Raw genomic sequence first — 18,516 nt, forward strand, 5'->3', positions numbered from 1 at the left:
CTTAATAAGCGCCAATAACCCAGAAAACAGCGGTCAAGTGACAAAGGAGATTGTTATAAAACTTCCGATACAATTTGATACAGAAGTCATTGTATTTTTTTAATTCTGGGCTCCATTGAAAGCTTTGTGTACAAAACTTGTGTAAAGCAATGAATTTCATGAAATTTATTCACTGTTCTTGTGGACGGTATCACACCCAACACAAAGAACATAGAAGTGTATAAACAATTAGTATTTTAATTTAAAAGGCGTCGCCCTCCGGCGCGCGCACGTTTTTGACCTGAGATCATTCATGCATCACATCTAGTGGTAAAGGTGCAGTGCTTAAAGCTGCGGGTTTTACATAACTCATAGCCGAGTATGTATGGAAAGCATAAACACGGCTCTCTCCCAGGTAATTGCTTGTGGCTGATCCCTCACAACACTGTGAAAGATCCTCAAGGTCTTGCTGCAGATAGTGTAACTCGGCTCTTACGCGCAAGCGCGCTTTCTGCACCCCCATTAAAATTGTTCCACGACTTTCTGCGAGCGCGATGGGGTGAACTTTTCACCCCGCGCCCCATCGACCGGGAAACGGATTACCCCCCCGAAAGAGATCGCCGCGCGCTCGGGATCCATCAGACACGAGGAGAAGATGGAACGGCGCGATAAAGTCACTCCTCTAGGGTGGCGGGGTACTGCCCGGCACAGGTGCGCGCTGCGGCCCTTCGATCTGACCCCAACACAAACGAAGCCTAGGAGAAAATTCCTTAAGTTCTCGTTAGGCCTTCGCCTCATTTTGTGGGTCTGTTGATAGTGGGGCTACTGGGGGGTGATGTGGAATGCGGCGAACGCTTTGACGTGCCACCCCCCTGCTTGATCGACGACGCATTTCCGTCCTTTGGTGTTTGACTCAGGGCTGTTTCTGTCTCACGCTTTCGAACTTTGAACTAGATTGCGTCGGGTCTCTTCCACTGTAAGTCCAGGTGATGGTGGTGATTCATAGCACGACGTGTTGAGCGGCTCAACGTGTCTTAACTGTTGTGGTACTGCACCAAACCCTTGCCAAATCTCCATAAACAGATGCATGAACGTGCAGTGCAAAAGGTAAATTGCTAAAGTAAATGACGAACAGCAGTTACTTGATATCACAAAAAAATTGGGTGTTGAGACTTGTGCCAAACTTAACAACGAGAATTTTCGCGAAACGACATTACTAAGTTGAAGTGTTTCAAAAACTTTTGCACTATTTAGCGATAATAAAACTTAATAAAAAACTGGTAGTTTAACAATTGGAATATGCACTTTCTTTTACTGCTGGGTGTAACAAAGTTTTCATCGTTTTTACGAGCTTTTAATATGGAAAATTTTAAAATTAAAACTCGACAAATTTTAGATGATTTAATCACTTTTAGGGAGTCTCATCGAAAACTGAAATAAAGGTAAGTTTTTATGGAAATGCATTTTTTAATGGATCACAAAGCAATGGACGGCATCAAATGCAATAGACACTTTAATGGTTGCAACTAAAACACAAACCGTCCATTTCTAAACAATATCATAATTTTTTGGGGAAATTTTTAAGTCATTTAACAGCATCTTAGCTTTGGCTTCTATATTTAACAGTATATACGCTCCAGGTATTTTGCACTAAATTATTAAATTTTCAAAACACACTGGGGGCAGAGTTTGACTTCTTTTTAACGCGACTAATAATCATACACCGCAAAGTCTCACGAATACAAAAACAAATTGGGACGAGTGCTGGCGTAGACAGATGACATAATTTGTGTACCCAAGTGCGCGCCTTTATGGGTAAAGAGGCGGGCGCGAAAACGTCACTATCGGTCAGTTCCGATCGCTATATCCTGCTCCGCCCCCAGTGATGCATTAGCACTTTGTGGGTCGTACACAAAAGACCGAAGGAACAGAACGAACGTTCTTATCAAAGATGGATCGAAAGGATTCGTGCTCGCGTCGCTCTGAGTTATCTGCATTCGCTTTGTTTGCATCTCGTCCGGGAATATAACTTCCAGGTGCGGAGGAACACCTGGACGCTCGACTTTTGGGCGCTTATTGTCGTTGGGAAAGGATTTTGTTTATCTGGAGCAGAATTTTCCACCTGTTGGAACTCTGCAACTGACCAGCGAGGAACATAAAATTAATTATGATACTGCCTTTCTTTTTGTATTGGCATGGCTAAAGATCTTCTTACATAAAAAAATTTTTTTGACAGTGTTGCCTGCGACTATCCAAATTTCCAAAACTGTAAACCGAATTCTTTAGTTGTTGCATTTTTGTCTGTTTTTACGGTAATTACCGTTTTTACCAAAGAACCATTTTGGTAGAGTTTCCATGGAAAATATGCTAGTAATGAACTGATCTAAATTCACATTTCATTTTCATTTTGAAACATCTTGATGCAGTTGTGCGCACGCGTTTGTCTAAACAAAAATGATTAAAATTTTTAATTTAAAAAATTTTTTTTTAAATTTTCAACAGGTGCAACATGATCAAGTAAAAATGTGATATCCGTTTCTTTTAAGCAAGAAAAGTTTCCTTTTTGGTGCAGTCTGTGTTGTAAATGAGGAATTAAAAGTTCCGACAGACATAAAAATAAGCGTTACAAATTTTTCAGAACATAGTTCTTCGGTGACATCTAGCGTTCAAAAAAGAAACTGGAATAAGAAGTGTGACACCTAGTGGAAAGCAATCAAGCGAATCCGCGTTGAAGCTGCTTACGGATTTGTTTGTTGTTAGGGAAGTTAGTGAGGTCTGTTAAATTATTATTTGTGAGGTAAATACAGCTTTAGGATGGCCTCAATTGACGACTTTGATAAGCAGTCAAAACAGCTACTTACTGAGGCGAAGACAGCCGTCATTGGCATCACGGAACAGTTATTTGAAGCAGAGCAAGATTTAGAACGCAGGTTTGTGGGACGAATATTAATGCTTTTGTTGTTTTTTGTTGCCTGTTTTTGAACAATGTTACCTAGTAAACTCTGTATTAACAATTCTTATATATACAATGTTATATAAAGCACGTGTGTAGTGTATTGCCATTTGTATATTAACTTGTAAAGACAATAAATAAGCCACAGATTTCCTGACGATAACAATGTTCATTGTTTCAACAGTGACAAAAGTGAAGTGTCAAATGCAAGCAACAGCATGAAACAAACCGACAAGAAAAATGATGTGGCACACCAGCAAGCTATAACCATGCATGAAGCTGCTTTCAGACAAAAGCTTGTTGGATTTGAAAGCAGGAGTAGCACCCCAAAGCAAAGTTTGGAAGCTTCTCAGTCTAAGAAAGATGCTAACCGATCAAAAAGATCTCTGATGAGTCGACGAACAAATGGGTCTGTCAAAAGCAATGATGCATCTTGTGGAATTTGGAGTCTAGATTCCAAGTAAATTTAAATGTTTGTGAATTTTTTAAAAATTGTTGCACTTTTGACATTTTGTTACATTACTTTTTAAATATCACTGCCAGGGTATCAAACCATGCAAATATCATTAGTTCTCATGGGATTATAGTGCAATGATTTTATCGGGAAGGCAGTGCCTGGAATTTAATGCTGCAACTGGATTTATATAAATTATATATTTTTCTTTCAGGCCAACAGAGTTTGCTGCATCACAGGAAGAAACCAGCACTGTAGACTTTCATATGGTAGAGGCAGTTTTACCTCAAAATCGCCGTTCACTGCATGTAGGAATGCTTGCAAACTGTAAAACTTTTTGGTGGAATGTCTAACATTTGATATGGTTTTAGGATCATCTTGTTAAAGATCCCTGTGCAACAGATGATGATGAGCTGTCTGATGGATCACAATCCCACACAGTTTTTACTATTGCCAAACTGGTGAGCAGCTTGAATGCGGAGAAAAAAAAAACAAGAGATGTGAGTTACGTTTTTTGCTGCTTACCTTGAGCATGTAAACTTTGTTTTATAAAAAAATGTTTTTTCATATATATATGTATATTTTTAAGATTATTTTTTGTTCAATATATATACATGTGAATATATATTGTTTTTTTATGCGCAAAGAGCCATAAGTGAACACACAGTTTTGACCTGTTTGGTCTCATCACTGCTTTGTTTTTGTTGTATAAAACTGTTTTTTTTTTTGATATCTTCAGCTTGAAGAACAGGTGTCATATCTAAAGAATGAAATTGAAGCCAGGAAAATTGAACAGGAACTTAATGAAGCAAAGTGGAAAGAAGCAGACACAAGTCATGTTGCAAGTATGTGAATGTAGCCTGTATCTACTTTTCAAAGCAAAAGCTGACAGATTTTAACCTGGAAATAAATGTTTCTGTGCTTCTGGTATAAAGTATTTAAGGTGAAAATCGTCACAACGATTGAAATAGTATAGGAATGGTTCCCAGTACTGATTAGCAAGATTATGTTACTGAAGTCAAAACTTTTTGTAAAGGTTTCAACCAACCACCTTCTATTGTTTAGGCCTGGTTGAAGAAATATATATTGCACAGAAGGAGAGGGAAGCTGCTGTACTTGCAAGACTAAAACTTGCCACACAAGAGAGAGATGAAGCAATATTAAGAGCCAAGGCTTATGCAAGAGATGCAAGGTAAACTTCCTTTTTATATCAAAGAAAGTAGTTGCTTTAATTTTTGTTCTTCAGACTTTCGTGTCATGACGAAAACAACAACACATCTCCCAGAGAGAAGGTACATTTTTTATGATTGTATTCATTATGTTGATGATCTTTCTAGTGGCAACTTTTTAAATAAATAAAATATGTCTATGCTTTCCACAATATGGGCAAACCTGTCTGTTCTCAGGATTGGGGTATGTTTTGTAATGTTTGACATGTCTTTTTGCAGAGTATGCAAGTTCTCTTAAATGCAGTCTGTGAAGCGGAAAGTGGTCGTGCTGCTGAAAAGTACAGTCGTGACATTTTGTCCCGGATTGCAACCATGAAGAAAGAAAGACAAAGAATTACTTGTGAGGAAATGAAAGCGGTTATTAGGGAACGAGACAATGCTCAATACATGGTAATATTAGTAGGCAATATTACAGCAGCTTACCACTTTATTGTTAATCATATTTTTTGTTACAATAAAATAACATGCTGTTTGGAGCCCTATCGTTTTCATTGTTAGTCTTGGATATTGCTAAATAAAGACTGTTGGCACCTTTTAAAAGTACGAACCGATTTCTATTGTTTTTTGTTGGCAATTTCTTTTTTGTTTAGTGTCGCAACTTGCGAAGGGAACTGAAGATTTTAAAAGAAAAAAGAGCTAAAGATGAGAAATCTTGTCAACTAGAGGAAAATCAGAAACTGAAGGTAAAGATGATATTTATATTAGCTAGTATAATTGTGTTGAAAGCAGGAATGATGTAACTCTTTCATTAGCCAAAGTTATGGTCATTTATTTCCAGCAATAAAACCACACACTTTGTAAATGCAGGATGACCTGCACAAGGTGGAAGATGAAAGGGATGGGGTTCTTGCAAAGCTAGCAGCAGCCAAAGAAGAAATGGAAACTCTAAGAGTATATTATAGGTACAAATTTCTCCAAAAGCATCTAACTATTTTGTTAAAGATAAAATAAACCAAATTTTATTGTAATTATTTGTTGACAATAAACAAGCATTCTTTTTGATAAAGCCTTCACAAAACATTGGTCGAAAGTGGGCGTTTGGCAAACATGAATTCTGACCAAGATGATGCAACAAGACTTGCCCAAGCCCTCAGAGTTGCTCATGAGCATAATAGTGTTCAGGAAAGTAATGCACGGCGACACGAAACTGAGGCAAGCAGGTTACGTGAGAAAAATGACAGGTTTGTTTATTTATGCAATTTATAATATTTGAGTAGATCTTTTTTATTTATAAGGTTGGCCCATACATGAACAAAAAACATAATTAAGAAGGCTGGATTTGAACCGAAGAAAACATTGTTTTTGTTGATTTTGTTTGCAACAAAGTACAACAATGGTGACTTAAATGCTTTTAAATTGAGAATTAAACTTGGCAGAAACTTGGTATATCTAAAAATCAGTCCTAAATTCTAAACGTGTTTTGAAGGTTGGAGCGACTGGTAACTGTTTTACGAAAAAAACTTGCTCTTCTTGCCCAAAAGTCTGCTCAATCTGTCCTTGATGCAAGCAGCAACAGTAGCAGGGAAATGTACTAGTAGCTACAAAAAGATGGAATTTACACATATTTGCTAACTATTTGATTATTCCTTGCCCTAAATCATGTATGTAATATTTACCTTCAACATTGTTAATTGCGACTTAAATGCTGTTACCTTTATTTGTTATTTTAATCTTGGTTCACTAAGGCGATTTCATATCATTAATCTTTGATAACCTCAATGCTGCTTTACCTAACATTTTATTACACACAATTGCAATAGTTAACAAGAACAGAATTAACCCATACAAATTCCGTTACCTTTCAACCTTTACCTAACTGTACTGTGAATTGCACATTTTTTTTATTTATTATTGCACTCCAATAATTATGATGAAAAGAAAAATTTAAAATATCGACAAATAAAATGCTAGAAAGTGCTGCAACGACGATTTGAACTAAAAATAAAATTAATATTACACAGTGAATGGGTTTAACCCTGGGTGAAATTAGGCAGTTCACAGCAAGAATAAGCTCAACACTTAACAGTCCACAAAAGGGAACAGGAGAAATAACAAGTCATTCAAAGTATGGTTCATCCACTAACAAAGGTGTTGTATCCTTCACAAGTTGTATAGATGGTGTCCGTTTACGGCAGATTATTCCAGACACAATTAAAAGCAGCAGCATTTCAGGTAGCACCAATACATGATGGATGTCTACAAGTAAAAAAACTTTTGTTTCCTATCGTAAAATACATTACAGAGAAATGATTTTTACACTCAGAAAATTTAGGCCGAAGTGAGACAACCTTGCATGGAATAAAAAAAAATTGCATGATTGAACCAATGTGTTTGTTCATCATTTGTTTAAGTAAACCAATAAATATGTACCTGATCCTCGAACTCTGGAGTTGAACGGGTCATGACATGGAATGACTCCTTTTTGTACCAATAGGTGAAATATGCCTTGTTGAATACTCACAATCACCATTACCATCTGTTTAAACAGACTTGTTTTAGTTCTGTAATCTTAATTGCAAAAAATCATCCTAGAGCAACAGAAAAATACCACCATGGTTTGAATGTAACTGACAGATATTAGAATTTTTTGTTAATTTAAAGTAAATCAAAGTAAACTATCATGGACAATGAAAAAGGTAACATGCAGGTGAATGTAACGTATTGGTTTTGTCCAACCTGTAAAATTACCTGAATGCAGTAGAATTTTACAGTGATGTGGTGAGGCTTGAGTACCTCTGTGTGACTGTTGTAGAGTAGCTTCATGAAGTACATCGCAACTAGTACAGCAACAACATTGAAAACTTCCAACATGGTTATACCAAAGTCTTTCTATAGATTTTATGTAGTTAAGTGATTGCTGGATCATTAATTAACAACACCAACCTGTTTTACACCATAGTAACCATTTGTCCAAAGAATGGCTTCAACAAATGTCAATGCTGGTCTAATAAGGACAGCCTGGTAAACACCAATCTTTGTGACCGTGAAAAACTTTCTGAAATACAAAAGGAAAACTTTTACCAATCATGAGCCAACATGCCTTAATGACATTACTTACTCATTTACTTTAACATGGGGACATATGCAAAAGAAGCAACAGGCCAATGGTGGTGCAGCAAGAGATACAGTTGCCATGGGTGCATCACTTTCTGGTTCTTCAAAGCCTTTATTTGAATTGTCCAATATGTGGAGCATGAGGTCGACCAACTCCTTCAGAGTAAATGAGAAATAGCTGCAAAACATTTAAAGAAAATTGTTTCTTTTAAAACAACAGTGGTGTAAAGTCGATACTACACCTTGGCAAGTACACTGTATACTTACATTGCAAAGACAAATTCACACAAAAGACTCGACAGCGGGGACACCAATGCAAGAAAGGACATCAGTGAATAGGCTACATAAGTTCCCTAAAATAAAATCAGCAAAATATCCAATTTTGAAACATATATTTACATTTTGAAGCAACTCACTTGAATAAATATCAAATGACGGACATAGGTTTGGGATCCTTGTCGACGGACAAGTAGCACACTTTCAATGACATAAAGGACTGTAGTTGCCAACAAAAATGTAGCACATATGCTAAGAAGAACAGTTTGCCGCTTGGTGATCTCTAAAATCAGGCAAAAATTAATTTTGGGTGCAAAGTATCTGGAGTTAAGTAGTCTAAATAAAAAAGCCAAAGCTAGAATGCTGTTCATCATAATGCTGGTAAATGTTTCGAACTCACACAGGGTTCATCAATCACCATCAGTACTCAAAAAATTAATTTTATTCAACACACATTTGTCAAGAGGTAAACAGCATTTTAACAGACCTACCTGAAAATAGGGTCGTGATGTTCGGCGGCGCATCAAATGTGCAATTTACTATAGTTTTTTCCATTGTTGTTCTACCCGCATTGCATAAACACACAGCACCACGATAAAACAAAAGCAGGGTCAATGGTCCAAGCGTTTTCTGTCACATGTCACATGTTGCTAACGTTTATTTACTCTGTTCCGGTTGAACAATCTTTGCAAGAGAAACTTTTTTCTTTTGCAAATGCCTTTTTCTTGGTTTCTCTCCTCTCGACCAGGACATGAGACACGTGCGTTACAAAACAGAAAACTGACAAAAATGATTTGGATTCTTTGAAGTGGAAAGTAACAAAGTAGTATGTCGTCAAACGTTTTAGATCTCGATGAGGTTATCGCCCTGGGGGGCACAAAAGAAGATTATGAAATGCTAAAAAACCTGGAAACAAATAGCAAGAAGTCACTGTCCACGAAGAAGGAAACATTCAAGGTAAATTTTATGATTTGCCCTTAAATATCGTATAACTAACAACAATCGGATGACTCTATTTACTAAAACTTTTGCCAGGAATCTGAATTTGATGATTTGGTGAAAGAACTTGGATTTAAGAAGGTTAAAAAGAAAACGAAGGCCAAAAAGGAAATTGAAAAGGCTCCCAAAAATAAAGAGGAAGATGGCAAAAAGAAGAAGAAAAATAAGTCAAAAAAGGTCAGAATGCTAACTTATTTATAAACAGTCACAGTCAATATTTAATCACTTTGTTTTAGCCTCTCCAAGATAATGCTGTGAGCAGCTCTTCCGAATGCCAAGAAGAACAGAAACCAGAGACAGAAATCAAACTCAAAGCTGAGAAAATCTCTGTCCCACTACCAACAAAAATACTGTTTAAAGATCCAGGTCCTTGGCATGATTTAATCAAGGACGATGTTTCATCTGTGGAAGTTACCAAAAACTTTGATGGCTCTGAACTCAAGACCTATGCAGAGAACTTGCTTGAAAATGAAGTTTCTCTCCATCAGGCCAAAAAGTCAAACAAAGCAAAGGACCAGGGGACAGGGAATGCTGCCTGGATGAAGACGGTTGCAACTGCAGGTCGGGTTTCATAAAAGACTTTTATTTTTTCACAACCTGTTGATTTTGTTGTTATTATTGTAAAACTTTCCAGTTGGTGTAATGAACAGTTTTTTAGGAACCTTGTCTGATCGTGTTTCTGCGCTATCACTGATGGTACAGGAGGATCAGCTGCACAAGTTTCATTCCCTTGATCAGTTGCTTACAATGATGAAGAAAAAAGGCAGGAGAGAGGCAATATCAGGTTAAAATTAGTTTACTGTAATTCTTGTGCTATCCTTTTTTTGGCTTGATTACTTCAGAAGAATACAAATGCTTAATTTGATTGTATGCTCAGGTTTGGAAGCCATCAGAGATCTTATGTTGGGTGACTTGTTGCCGGAAAACAGAAGACTCAAGTTTTTCCATCAACAACCACTAGCAGGGATTGCCCAGGAGCTAACTGTAAGGTTACTTTGATTTTGCATTATGTTATTTTTTTCATATGTTTTTTACCTGGGTTGTAGACTGGGTCAAGTAAGTGGTCGATTGAACCCTGTCAAAAGAAACTTATAGTCTGGATTTACGAAGATAAGTTAAAGCATTTTTTCAAATCATTTGTGGATCACTTGGGTGTGATGGCAAGAGATGCCTTGGAGGCTTCCAAAACAAAAGGTTTAAAAATTTTGTGATAGGACATAAGTTACTCTTTTTTATTGACAGGACAAAAAAGTTACAAACCTACTCCTACCATTACTAACACAACACAGATATACAGCGTATCTGTGAATTTACAGATACCTGGTCAAATAAATTTATTAATTAATTTGATTATAATAACCATACAACCTGCAAGACCATCAAAGTTATTTTTGTATAATTCCAATAGAATTCATGCAAGTGTAGTCATGTCTTGTCTGTTTCTTACAAAAGGTAAACATTCATAAACAACACACACATAACTTGTTGCAGCTATGTCAGTGGCACTGAACATGCTTCTCAACAAACCAGAACAGGAACAGGCTCTCTTGACCTTACTTGTCAATAAGTTGGGAGATCCAAAGTAAGATATATGTTTAAGTCTTGATTTCTGCACTTAAGTTCGACACCCTTCATCGTACAACTGTACTGTACAACTTCTGCCTAATTTGTGCAAACAAAGCACTAGTTGTTTACTGGTATCAAAGCTAATGCTGAACTTTGGTGGTAAATTTTCTTGCATCTAAACAACTGGTTGCTGACTTTCATTTTCTGTGACAGTTTCAACTGAGTTCACTATCCATCCAATGTGCCCATGATTTTATTTACATTCAAATGAACTATTCATCTTCTTATAAATCATTGTTCTAGATAACTTGTGAATGATTGTACAACACTCATGCCCCAATGTGACTAGCAAAACTATCTTAAAACTTATAGATTTGACACAGAGAGTTTTAGTTGCTTGTTTTTGTTTTGCAGGTACAAAATTGCCTCAAAAGCCTTGCATATGCTCAACTTAATTGTGTCAGCTCATCCCCTGATGCAGGGCATTATTGTCCGTGAAGTTCGGGATCTATTACTCAGACCAAACCTGGCAGCCCGTGCCCAGTATTACTGTGTCTGCTTCCTCTCTTCACAAATCTTAAGTCATGAAAGGTAGCTTTTGGAAGAATACAAAATATGGATTTAAATGCATGTGTTCTAATAGTATATTTGTTTGACCAAAAACATGTTATTATAGTTTTGTTGTGTAGATTTTGAAAGATTGAATATGTTACTGTACAAAAGTAACTGAAGAGTTTTTTTTACCTTTTTCATAAAAGTTATAATTCATTTTACTGTAATTTTACCCTAACCCTTTTGCTGTTTTGTTACTTATGGAATCAGTAGCGGTGCAGACCCCTTAAAATGACAAATTTCCACACAATGTTTTCTTCATTGCAGAAAAGATGTGGCAAAGAAACTAATTCAAATCTACATGAACTTCTTTAAATCTTGCATCAAAACCCAAAGCAGCAACAACAAAATGCTCAGTGCTCTGTTAACAGGTAAGACAGCAGTTCTTAACCTTTTTCCTTGTCTGCACCCCTTTGAAGCCACAAACCGTTTCATGCGCTCACTTGTATAAATGTTATCAAGCACTCAGCTTCCACATGACATACCTGTGGTTAAGAACCACGGGGGTGAGGGGTCATATAATATGTCATACTGAAAAATGCTTTATCAATGCCACTACAACAACTTTTGTTGAAGAATTTGTTGTTCTTTGAAAAAAGTTAGCAATTAATTTAATTTTTAGGTGTTAATCGGGCATTTCCATATGCTGACCTTGCGGATCAGGATATAGTGGAAGAACTCGATGTTCTTTTCCGAACTGTTCATGTTGCTGGGCTCAGCACAATGGTCCAAGCATTAGTTTTACTATTCCAGGTAAAAACATATTTTAGCTGATAAAAATGATAAAAATTGATTTTCTCTGTTGCTTATGTGAAATAATTTTACCTTAAAATAGAAAGGCAAGAAATAAAAATAAAACAGGGCTTTCTTCAATTTTAAGGTGTTTAGTTCACGGAATGAAGTTTCAGATCGATATTACAATGCTCTATATGGGAGTCTCTTTCATCCCGAGTTAACAGTCAGCACCCACCGCCATCCAATGTACCTCAACCTTCTGTACAGGTGATTGGGATTATAAATAATTGTTTTTGGGTCCATCAGTGCTTTCTGACACGATGTTGTTTCTGCAATATTTTATTAATTAGCCTGCAAGTCAATGAAAGGTTAACTGATTGGTTCATTACACAAAAAAATAAAAAAAAAACAGTATTTCAGAGACCTTAATTCCCAATTTTGTGTATTTTGAATGAACCTTTTCAGTGATGCAAAAATGATGCATCTAATCAAAACACCTACTTTGTACAGATCCTTGAAAGCAGATCCATGTGAGCCTAGGGTGCAGGCATTCATCAAGCGATTATTCCAAATCTGTACTTTGCAAAAATCATCATTTACTGCCGCTGTTCTTGTGCTAATTCGTGAGATTTCCACATCAAAACCTTCATTGGCATTTTGCATCTTTGGGAAGACTTCCGCCTCTGATGCAGAAATGAATCCAGAGGTGTCTGATGCTGTAAAGGAGGATGAGAAGAGTGATGATGATGAGGAGGAACACTTTACTGATGTGAAGGCTGACTCTGATGCAGAGGAGAGGTAAGAATCCACTAAAACAAAGGCTGGCCTGACTCACACATTGGATTCGCAACTTGCTATGTTAAACTGACATGATCCACAAAAAATAATCTTAATTAACTATGATGTAAGAATTGAACTTTAGACGTATTTTTATACACAAAAAATAGTTCTAGTGTCATGTGATCTAGTAGCACCAACAGCTTTGCTTGCAACAAAGCACGACATAATTGGTTTCTGACCTTAGAGTACAATTGTTAGAGTACAATTGTCATGTGGATTTGAACTTGTATTTTGTCAAATTTTTAGTAAGCTTTTTGTCACCCAACATTTTCCCAGACCATAATCAACGATTATTTCCTACTTTTTATTTGTTTGCATTTCTTCTGTTTGAAAACATAATTTTGGTGTGATTTCCAGCAACGCTGAAATGGGAAATGACAAATCTAGTAAAGCTGTTTCGTGGACTCACAAACATCGCGAAGGGATGCGTTTTGGTGAGGGTATCTACGACCCCCTGCATCGCAACCCACAGTTCGCAGCAGCCGAAAAGACTTCTTTATGGGAAATCCACCCATTTCTGCGGCATTTTCATCCTACAGTTTCGCTATTTTCAAAGGATTTATTGGAACAAACGTCGAATGCCACACAACAAACTGGAGACCCCCTCGATGACTACACTCTTATTAAGTAATTTTTCATGTTGCTATGCCAACGTTTATGGCACCAGATACATTAGGCTGAACGTTCTTAAGACCCATCACAATTTTGCCAAGCCGGGTCCAAATGTATAATTTCAATGTCATTTCGGTCAATAATTGTTTGACGTAAACATAAATTTGTTGTGTAAGAGTAGAATTTAGAGATTCTTATTCTTATGATAGCCCTCATTTCTAAAAAAACATTGGTTTTAACATTCTGTTGTCCTAATTTATTTTTTAACGATTGGTTTGTGATTGCAAACGATGATCGAATTGTTGTATTTTACTCATTTTAGTGTTTCTTGATTTTAGGTTTTTAGACAGGTTCGTGTACCGCAACCCGAAGGCTAAAGAGGTGAAGCGATCGAAGAGTGGTCAGCCAGTCAAGATGCTTTCCATTCACAGACGAAAACGTCACGCAACTTTCAACACGTCCGCACCAGTCAACAGCATCGAGTTTCTGCGGAAACAAAATCCCGCGCCAGAGGAAGTATTTTTCCATAAGTAAGTTCATACTAAAATATGTGTCAAGTAACAGAGAGCCGAAAAAGGGGCTTTGTCTCTGGGGTTTTTTTTTCACTAAAATATTTCTGTCAAATGACTGAAATGCCAGCAAAAATTTAGGACATATTCAATTTATTTTGGTCATTTACGGTATAATACTTTTGTTCGCAAAAATGTAAGCAACTTGAATAATCTACCAGCCAATTTCCTTTGGGACATTGTGTCCGAAATGGCTTTTATTTTTTGTGACATTTCTAAAAAAATTGACACAAAAAAAACCCAGCTTTGTCTACACCTATATTATATTTGTATGGTCGAAACAGTACACACATATGCGTGTAAAAGGGTCATCAACGAGACACCGTAAAAATTTGGGCTCTAAAAATTGGTCTGGGTGACTGACATAAATTGGCCTGGGATTGTGCCCCATCCAATATACTGAACTTATCCTACAGTAACTTCGTATGATTTCTATCCCATTACAATGTTCCTCATACCCCAGATACTTCTCGAGTCAAGCTGGTTTGCGACCGCGAAATTACGAAACATCGAAATCTAACGACGTGGATGACGTAGACGATGTTGAAAGTGTGAGCGACGACGAATTCGAACGGTTTATGAACAGCACTGAAGGTCAAAAGCAACTCGACGCTCAACTCAACTTCGCCGATCACGTTTACAAAAACAAGTAACGATTTGTGTGCTTCTTTTGTCACGTGACCCGACAATCTTCTTGGTTTTGTCGGTGTTCATGACAATTTTCGGTTATGACGTGGCTTGTTATGGAACATTATATTTTTTTGTTTTTTTATGGATAGATATGCTTCCGAGGGTAACTTCTCTTGACTAATATATTTCGCTTAAAAGCATCGTCAGTGTCTGTAAACAAAATAGGATTTTTATGGGTTTTGGTTTTATTATTTCACTTCTGACCGTCCAGGCGACCATAATTTCACTTAAATATTTTCTTTGTTTCAGGGCGGGAGGCAAGCGGTCAGCCGACGATGCCGGACTCGAAAGTGACGAAAGTGACTTAAACGAAGACGGTCTTGGTAAAATCCTACTTTTTATTCTTTTGAAAGAAATCCTTTAAAAACTCCTAAAAGTGTGAGAAACGTTTTTCCAAAACCACCAGTAATAAATGTTGCCACGTAAGAATTGCAAAACCAAAATTGCACCAAAATTTTGTGAATTTTATATGTCTAAAATATTCGCATCATGCTTTGTGTCGATATGGGGCTTTCCTCTGTTTCAACAGATGACGAGGAGTTTGACATGGAAGAGGAAGATTACGGTTTCCAATTGGAGGAAGATGAAGAGGATTTGTTGGGAGAAGACTCATTTGAATTCGAAAACGGTACAAAGAAAGTTGTGACGTTTTTTGTATTGATGGGGGTGTGATGACGCAATACAGGGTCGGGGCAGGCCCCACGAGAGGGGGGTACAGTTATTGCGGCGCACCGGGGCCCACGCCAGTCTAGGGGGCCATGAAAGCAAGGGTCTTCAAAACTAACGGACTTTCTATCGTTAAGGCTGGCTACCTATAGTTTTATGTGATCTAAAAAAAAGGTCCAGGCAACGGGATTTTTTTGCCCTCAAGGACCCTGGGTCGGGGTAGTTGCGCAGATTGTAGAAATTACTAATATCACACATAAAATAATATACGTCAATGTTGCCACAACTACACACAATTACCGCTACAGCCTTAAAATAATCTGCAGACTCGCAAAGAAAAACGACAAAGATGAGCAAACAACCTTCGTCGAAGAAAGAGGAGGCGGATGCTGACGAGTTCAGCATGATGTTGGAAGAACATTCTCGAAACAAGTAAGTCTACGGCAGTGTTGTCAGTTGGCGCATTTTCCGCCCAATTGGGCGCGTTGACTTGGGTGTTGTGCTTTTTTGTGGGACCTTGCGTTTAGGCGAGTTGTTTTCGCAAAAATTGGCGCTTTTGTTGAAACGAAACATTTGGCTGTTTTTGTGAAAAAAATCTGACAACCCTGGTCATACGGCCTTAAATGTCCACCTTAACACTAAATTGTCTGAAGATTTAAATAGATGCAGTACAGACTGTACCGGTTTTCTCTGCTTGGACTTAGTGTGATGTCTTGCGCCGGTTCCGGGTACCCGGACCCGGCCGGATATTGACCAATTTTCAATACCCGGACCCGGCCGGATAATACACTTAATTTTACCGGATAGTTGCGAAAGCATTTTTGTCCTAAAAACGGACAAACATTTCGCTAATTACTCGTTTTTGGGACCCAGTCTGTGATACTCGCCGACTTTCGATTATTCGGATGTTTGTTTTTAAGGTTTTTCGTGACGTGATGTACCATATCAATAAACGCCCACGTTTATTTGTTCCACTCATGATAAGCTAACCTTAACATAGCATTCTGTTTGGCAATCAAACATTTTTGCCATACCGATAAAATACACGAATCGGTGTTAACAAACTGCCGGATCCAAATTATCCGGCCGGATTTGATTGATAACTGTCCGGATCCGGCCGGGTCGGATAATTTGGAACTGGGAACATCACTAGTAAAAAGCCGTTCCGTACGGCATATCACGTAACTGCTTAAATCGTGCATACAGGGATTCTTAATTAGGGTTGCTCTTGTCGTTGCGTGGATGGCAGATAATCAGGTTTGGTAATTTAAATACTTCATTGCATTTATACCAGGACTGATTGGTGATTTTAAAGAAAAGAGTTTGAAAATCGCTGATATATAAAACTTAAAATGCGCATATTTGGCACTTAACAACTGCAAGATGTGTTTTCTAAAAGTTTTCGAGTGTTACATTTAAAACCGTGGATACAACATCATAACAGCATGCCCATATGCAGGTTCGACACCATTTCAAGCTCGGCCGTGAGCAACAAAGACCGGGCAAGCTTCAAGCAACTCGACTGGGAACGAAAGCAGGAAATGAAGGAGGCAATTTCCAGGAAGCGACAGAAGTTTGGGACGAAAAAGAATCATAGAGGCGCAAAAGGGAAACCCCGACGCAATGACTCTAAGCCCAGGAGAAGGAAATGATGATGGATTATGTTTGGGGGTCGCCGCCATTTCATTGAATAAATACTGATGGTGTCAAATTTGCATGTTGCTTAGCAACAGATTAGGTTTCAATCATAATGTGGTCTTAATTTTTTCAGCCTGTTGTAAGTTAGTTGGTTCGAAGCATGTCAATCTTGTGCTGTAGTGTATCCTGGTTATGCCCACGTATATAAAATGAATTGGCCACCGCATTCAGTTTCGGTTACTGGTCTAAATACCCCGAGCAGAGGAATAATGTTTTCGCAAGGTTTGGTAATTTTTATGTTCGAATTTTTGGGGGATGATCCGCTGTTTTGCCCGAAACCCACAAATCTCGCCTTTCAGGAAGGTCACGTGGTCTGTTTTCTCGATACGACCACATACACAGTTCGTTAACGAGAATCAATTAAAACGAGGAAATAATACATCCGCGATTGCAGGATACCAGTTATCCAGTAATAAGGTATTCGCGGTTGGTGTAAGATACATTTAAATATAATGCATATTGTTAGTTGCAGTAGTCTACTGCAATAGAATTAATCGAGAAGTCGCTTTAGTTTTATGTTGCGTCTCTGATGAACCTATACTTTTTCCAGCATAGCTTATACCTGGTACCACACAAATAGGCCTACGTGATGTTTAACATACAAACGCTTTTGGAAATAAATATGCTTTTTCACAGGTAAAAATAACCTCCAGTGGTTATAATAACAGTAAAAATACAAAACGCAAAAATATCTTCTATTTCCGACATATTTGGGACAACTTTGCAGCATGTATGCAAACGCCTTTCCCGTGGTCTGCAATGTCGACAAAGCAAGATCAAATTTTCTTCAAAACTTAACATATCAGCAATCAAATGAGCCAAAAAATCCTTAAATATTTACAAGTAAATTATTAGATGATGTCGGGGAATAAACAATGCCAAATTTGGGGGAATCACTGCATTAATAAGCACGTGGTGCGTTGACAACCTCTTCGGGCACCCGTAGTTATGTGACATCACAGTCAAATGACGTCAATTTTCGGGTTATGCGAGCGCAGCTCTGCACAACAAACAGCATGGGGAGAATTAGCGCTTTGTGAGGCAACGTCACGGTTTAATTCGATGGGTGGAGATTTTTTTGTCCAACGGAACCATTTTGCCTTCACGTGGCAGCTGGTAATTTTCAGGTTGCAGACAAACGAGGCTTAATAGATGATTGCATAAGCAAAGTTACCAACTTAGGAGCAGACAAGCAGGTCGTGATTTGCAAATGGTCGCTCGACTGAGCTGACGGCGATGCCGTGCGGTGTGGTTCCGTGTGATGATTTCGATGCACTAGCTTGAGCCTTTTTAGCAACAAATTCTTAAGGGAAGTCTTGCAGTGTAGTTAAGAAAATATATTGTTTAGGTTTTCAAGTAAATTGTCGCTTAAACAACTTTTTTGGTTGATCTGTTGTGTTCAGTTTACAATCGTTTAAAAATCACTATGGCTGTCAGGCATTAAGTTGTAGTCGTTGTGGCAGTGTATATGAGTATATGGAACATCATTGAAAATGTATCCAAACAAATATAAATATTGGTATCTTCGGTTTAGTTCAAGCTATATTACAAAAGGAAAATGCATAGATAAATAAAATATGTATA

The 18,516-nt window shown here is 37.7% G+C and overlaps 3 protein-coding genes across 3 annotated transcripts; 2 read left to right on the plus strand and 1 right to left on the minus strand.

Annotated features, from left to right (window-relative positions):
• The first annotated feature begins 2,743 nt into the window (after positions 1 to 2,743).
• LOC145888471 (mirror-image polydactyly gene 1 protein-like) lies at positions 2,744 to 6,538 on the plus strand. Its single transcript, XM_082979225.1, has 12 exons — positions 2,744 to 2,909; positions 3,117 to 3,392; positions 3,601 to 3,694; positions 3,758 to 3,886; positions 4,126 to 4,231; positions 4,452 to 4,578; positions 4,633 to 4,678; positions 4,835 to 5,005; positions 5,206 to 5,298; positions 5,423 to 5,517; positions 5,623 to 5,796; positions 6,042 to 6,538. Exons 1-12 carry the CDS (start codon positions 2,794 to 2,796, stop codon positions 6,148 to 6,150), a joined length of 1,536 nt encoding a protein of 511 aa, XP_082835351.1. The 5' UTR covers positions 2,744 to 2,793; the 3' UTR covers positions 6,151 to 6,538.
• A 52-nt stretch (positions 6,539 to 6,590) lies between these two features.
• LOC145888472 (organic solute transporter subunit alpha-like) lies at positions 6,591 to 8,558 on the minus strand. The gene is made up of 8 exons (XM_082979226.1): positions 8,437 to 8,558; positions 8,086 to 8,228; positions 7,937 to 8,022; positions 7,674 to 7,847; positions 7,499 to 7,610; positions 7,304 to 7,444; positions 6,986 to 7,091; positions 6,591 to 6,811 (listed from the first exon to the last, which is right to left on the minus strand). Exons 1-8 carry the CDS (start codon positions 8,498 to 8,500, stop codon positions 6,672 to 6,674), a joined length of 966 nt encoding a protein of 321 aa, XP_082835352.1. The 5' UTR covers positions 8,501 to 8,558; the 3' UTR covers positions 6,591 to 6,671.
• A 146-nt stretch (positions 8,559 to 8,704) lies between these two features.
• On the plus strand, positions 8,705 to 17,066 carry LOC145888468 (CCAAT/enhancer-binding protein zeta-like). The gene is made up of 19 exons (XM_082979220.1): positions 8,705 to 8,902; positions 8,981 to 9,121; positions 9,181 to 9,505; positions 9,603 to 9,728; positions 9,822 to 9,928; positions 9,991 to 10,138; positions 10,436 to 10,526; positions 10,925 to 11,101; positions 11,390 to 11,493; positions 11,745 to 11,875; positions 12,003 to 12,124; positions 12,368 to 12,655; positions 13,055 to 13,324; positions 13,648 to 13,839; positions 14,342 to 14,527; positions 14,818 to 14,891; positions 15,098 to 15,196; positions 15,561 to 15,666; positions 16,694 to 17,066. The coding sequence occupies exons 1-19, from the start codon at positions 8,774 to 8,776 to the stop codon at positions 16,884 to 16,886; spliced, it is 3,009 nt and encodes a 1,002-aa protein (XP_082835346.1). The 5' UTR covers positions 8,705 to 8,773; the 3' UTR covers positions 16,887 to 17,066.
• The last annotated feature ends 1,450 nt before the right edge of the window (positions 17,067 to 18,516 follow it).

The sequence above is a fragment of the Ascidia mentula genome, chromosome 2 (assembly GCF_947561715.1).
Source record: "Ascidia mentula chromosome 2, kaAscMent1.1, whole genome shotgun sequence".
Classification (NCBI taxonomy): domain Eukaryota; kingdom Metazoa; phylum Chordata; class Ascidiacea; order Phlebobranchia; family Ascidiidae; genus Ascidia; species Ascidia mentula.

Bases quoted from the DNA above. Each gene is read 5' to 3' on its own strand.
- LOC145888471 (XM_082979225.1), top strand. From the start codon at position 2,794: ATGGCCTCAATTGACGACTTTGATAAGCAGTCAAAACAGCTACTTACT. The intron at 3,887-4,125 runs GTGAGTTACGTT...TGATATCTTCAG, and splicing joins AGAAAAAAAAAACAAGAGAT to CTTGAAGAACAGGTGTCATA. The intron at 5,299-5,422 runs GTAAAGATGATA...TTGTAAATGCAG, and splicing joins AGGAAAATCAGAAACTGAAG to GATGACCTGCACAAGGTGGA.
- LOC145888472 (XM_082979226.1), bottom strand. From the start codon at position 8,500: ATGGAAAAAACTATAGTAAATTGCACATTTGATGCGCCGCCGAACATC. The intron at 7,611-7,673 runs GTAAGTAATGTC...TTTGTATTTCAG, and splicing joins CCCCATGTTAAAGTAAATGA to AAAGTTTTTCACGGTCACAA. The intron at 7,092-7,303 runs GTAATTTTACAG...CTGTTTAAACAG, and splicing joins TAAAATTCTACTGCATTCAG to ATGGTAATGGTGATTGTGAG.
- LOC145888468 (XM_082979220.1), top strand. From the start codon at position 8,774: ATGTCGTCAAACGTTTTAGATCTCGATGAGGTTATCGCCCTGGGGGGC. The intron at 9,729-9,821 runs GTTAAAATTAGT...TTGTATGCTCAG, and splicing joins CAGGAGAGAGGCAATATCAG to GTTTGGAAGCCATCAGAGAT. The intron at 13,325-13,647 runs GTAATTTTTCAT...TCTTGATTTTAG, and splicing joins GATGACTACACTCTTATTAA to GTTTTTAGACAGGTTCGTGT.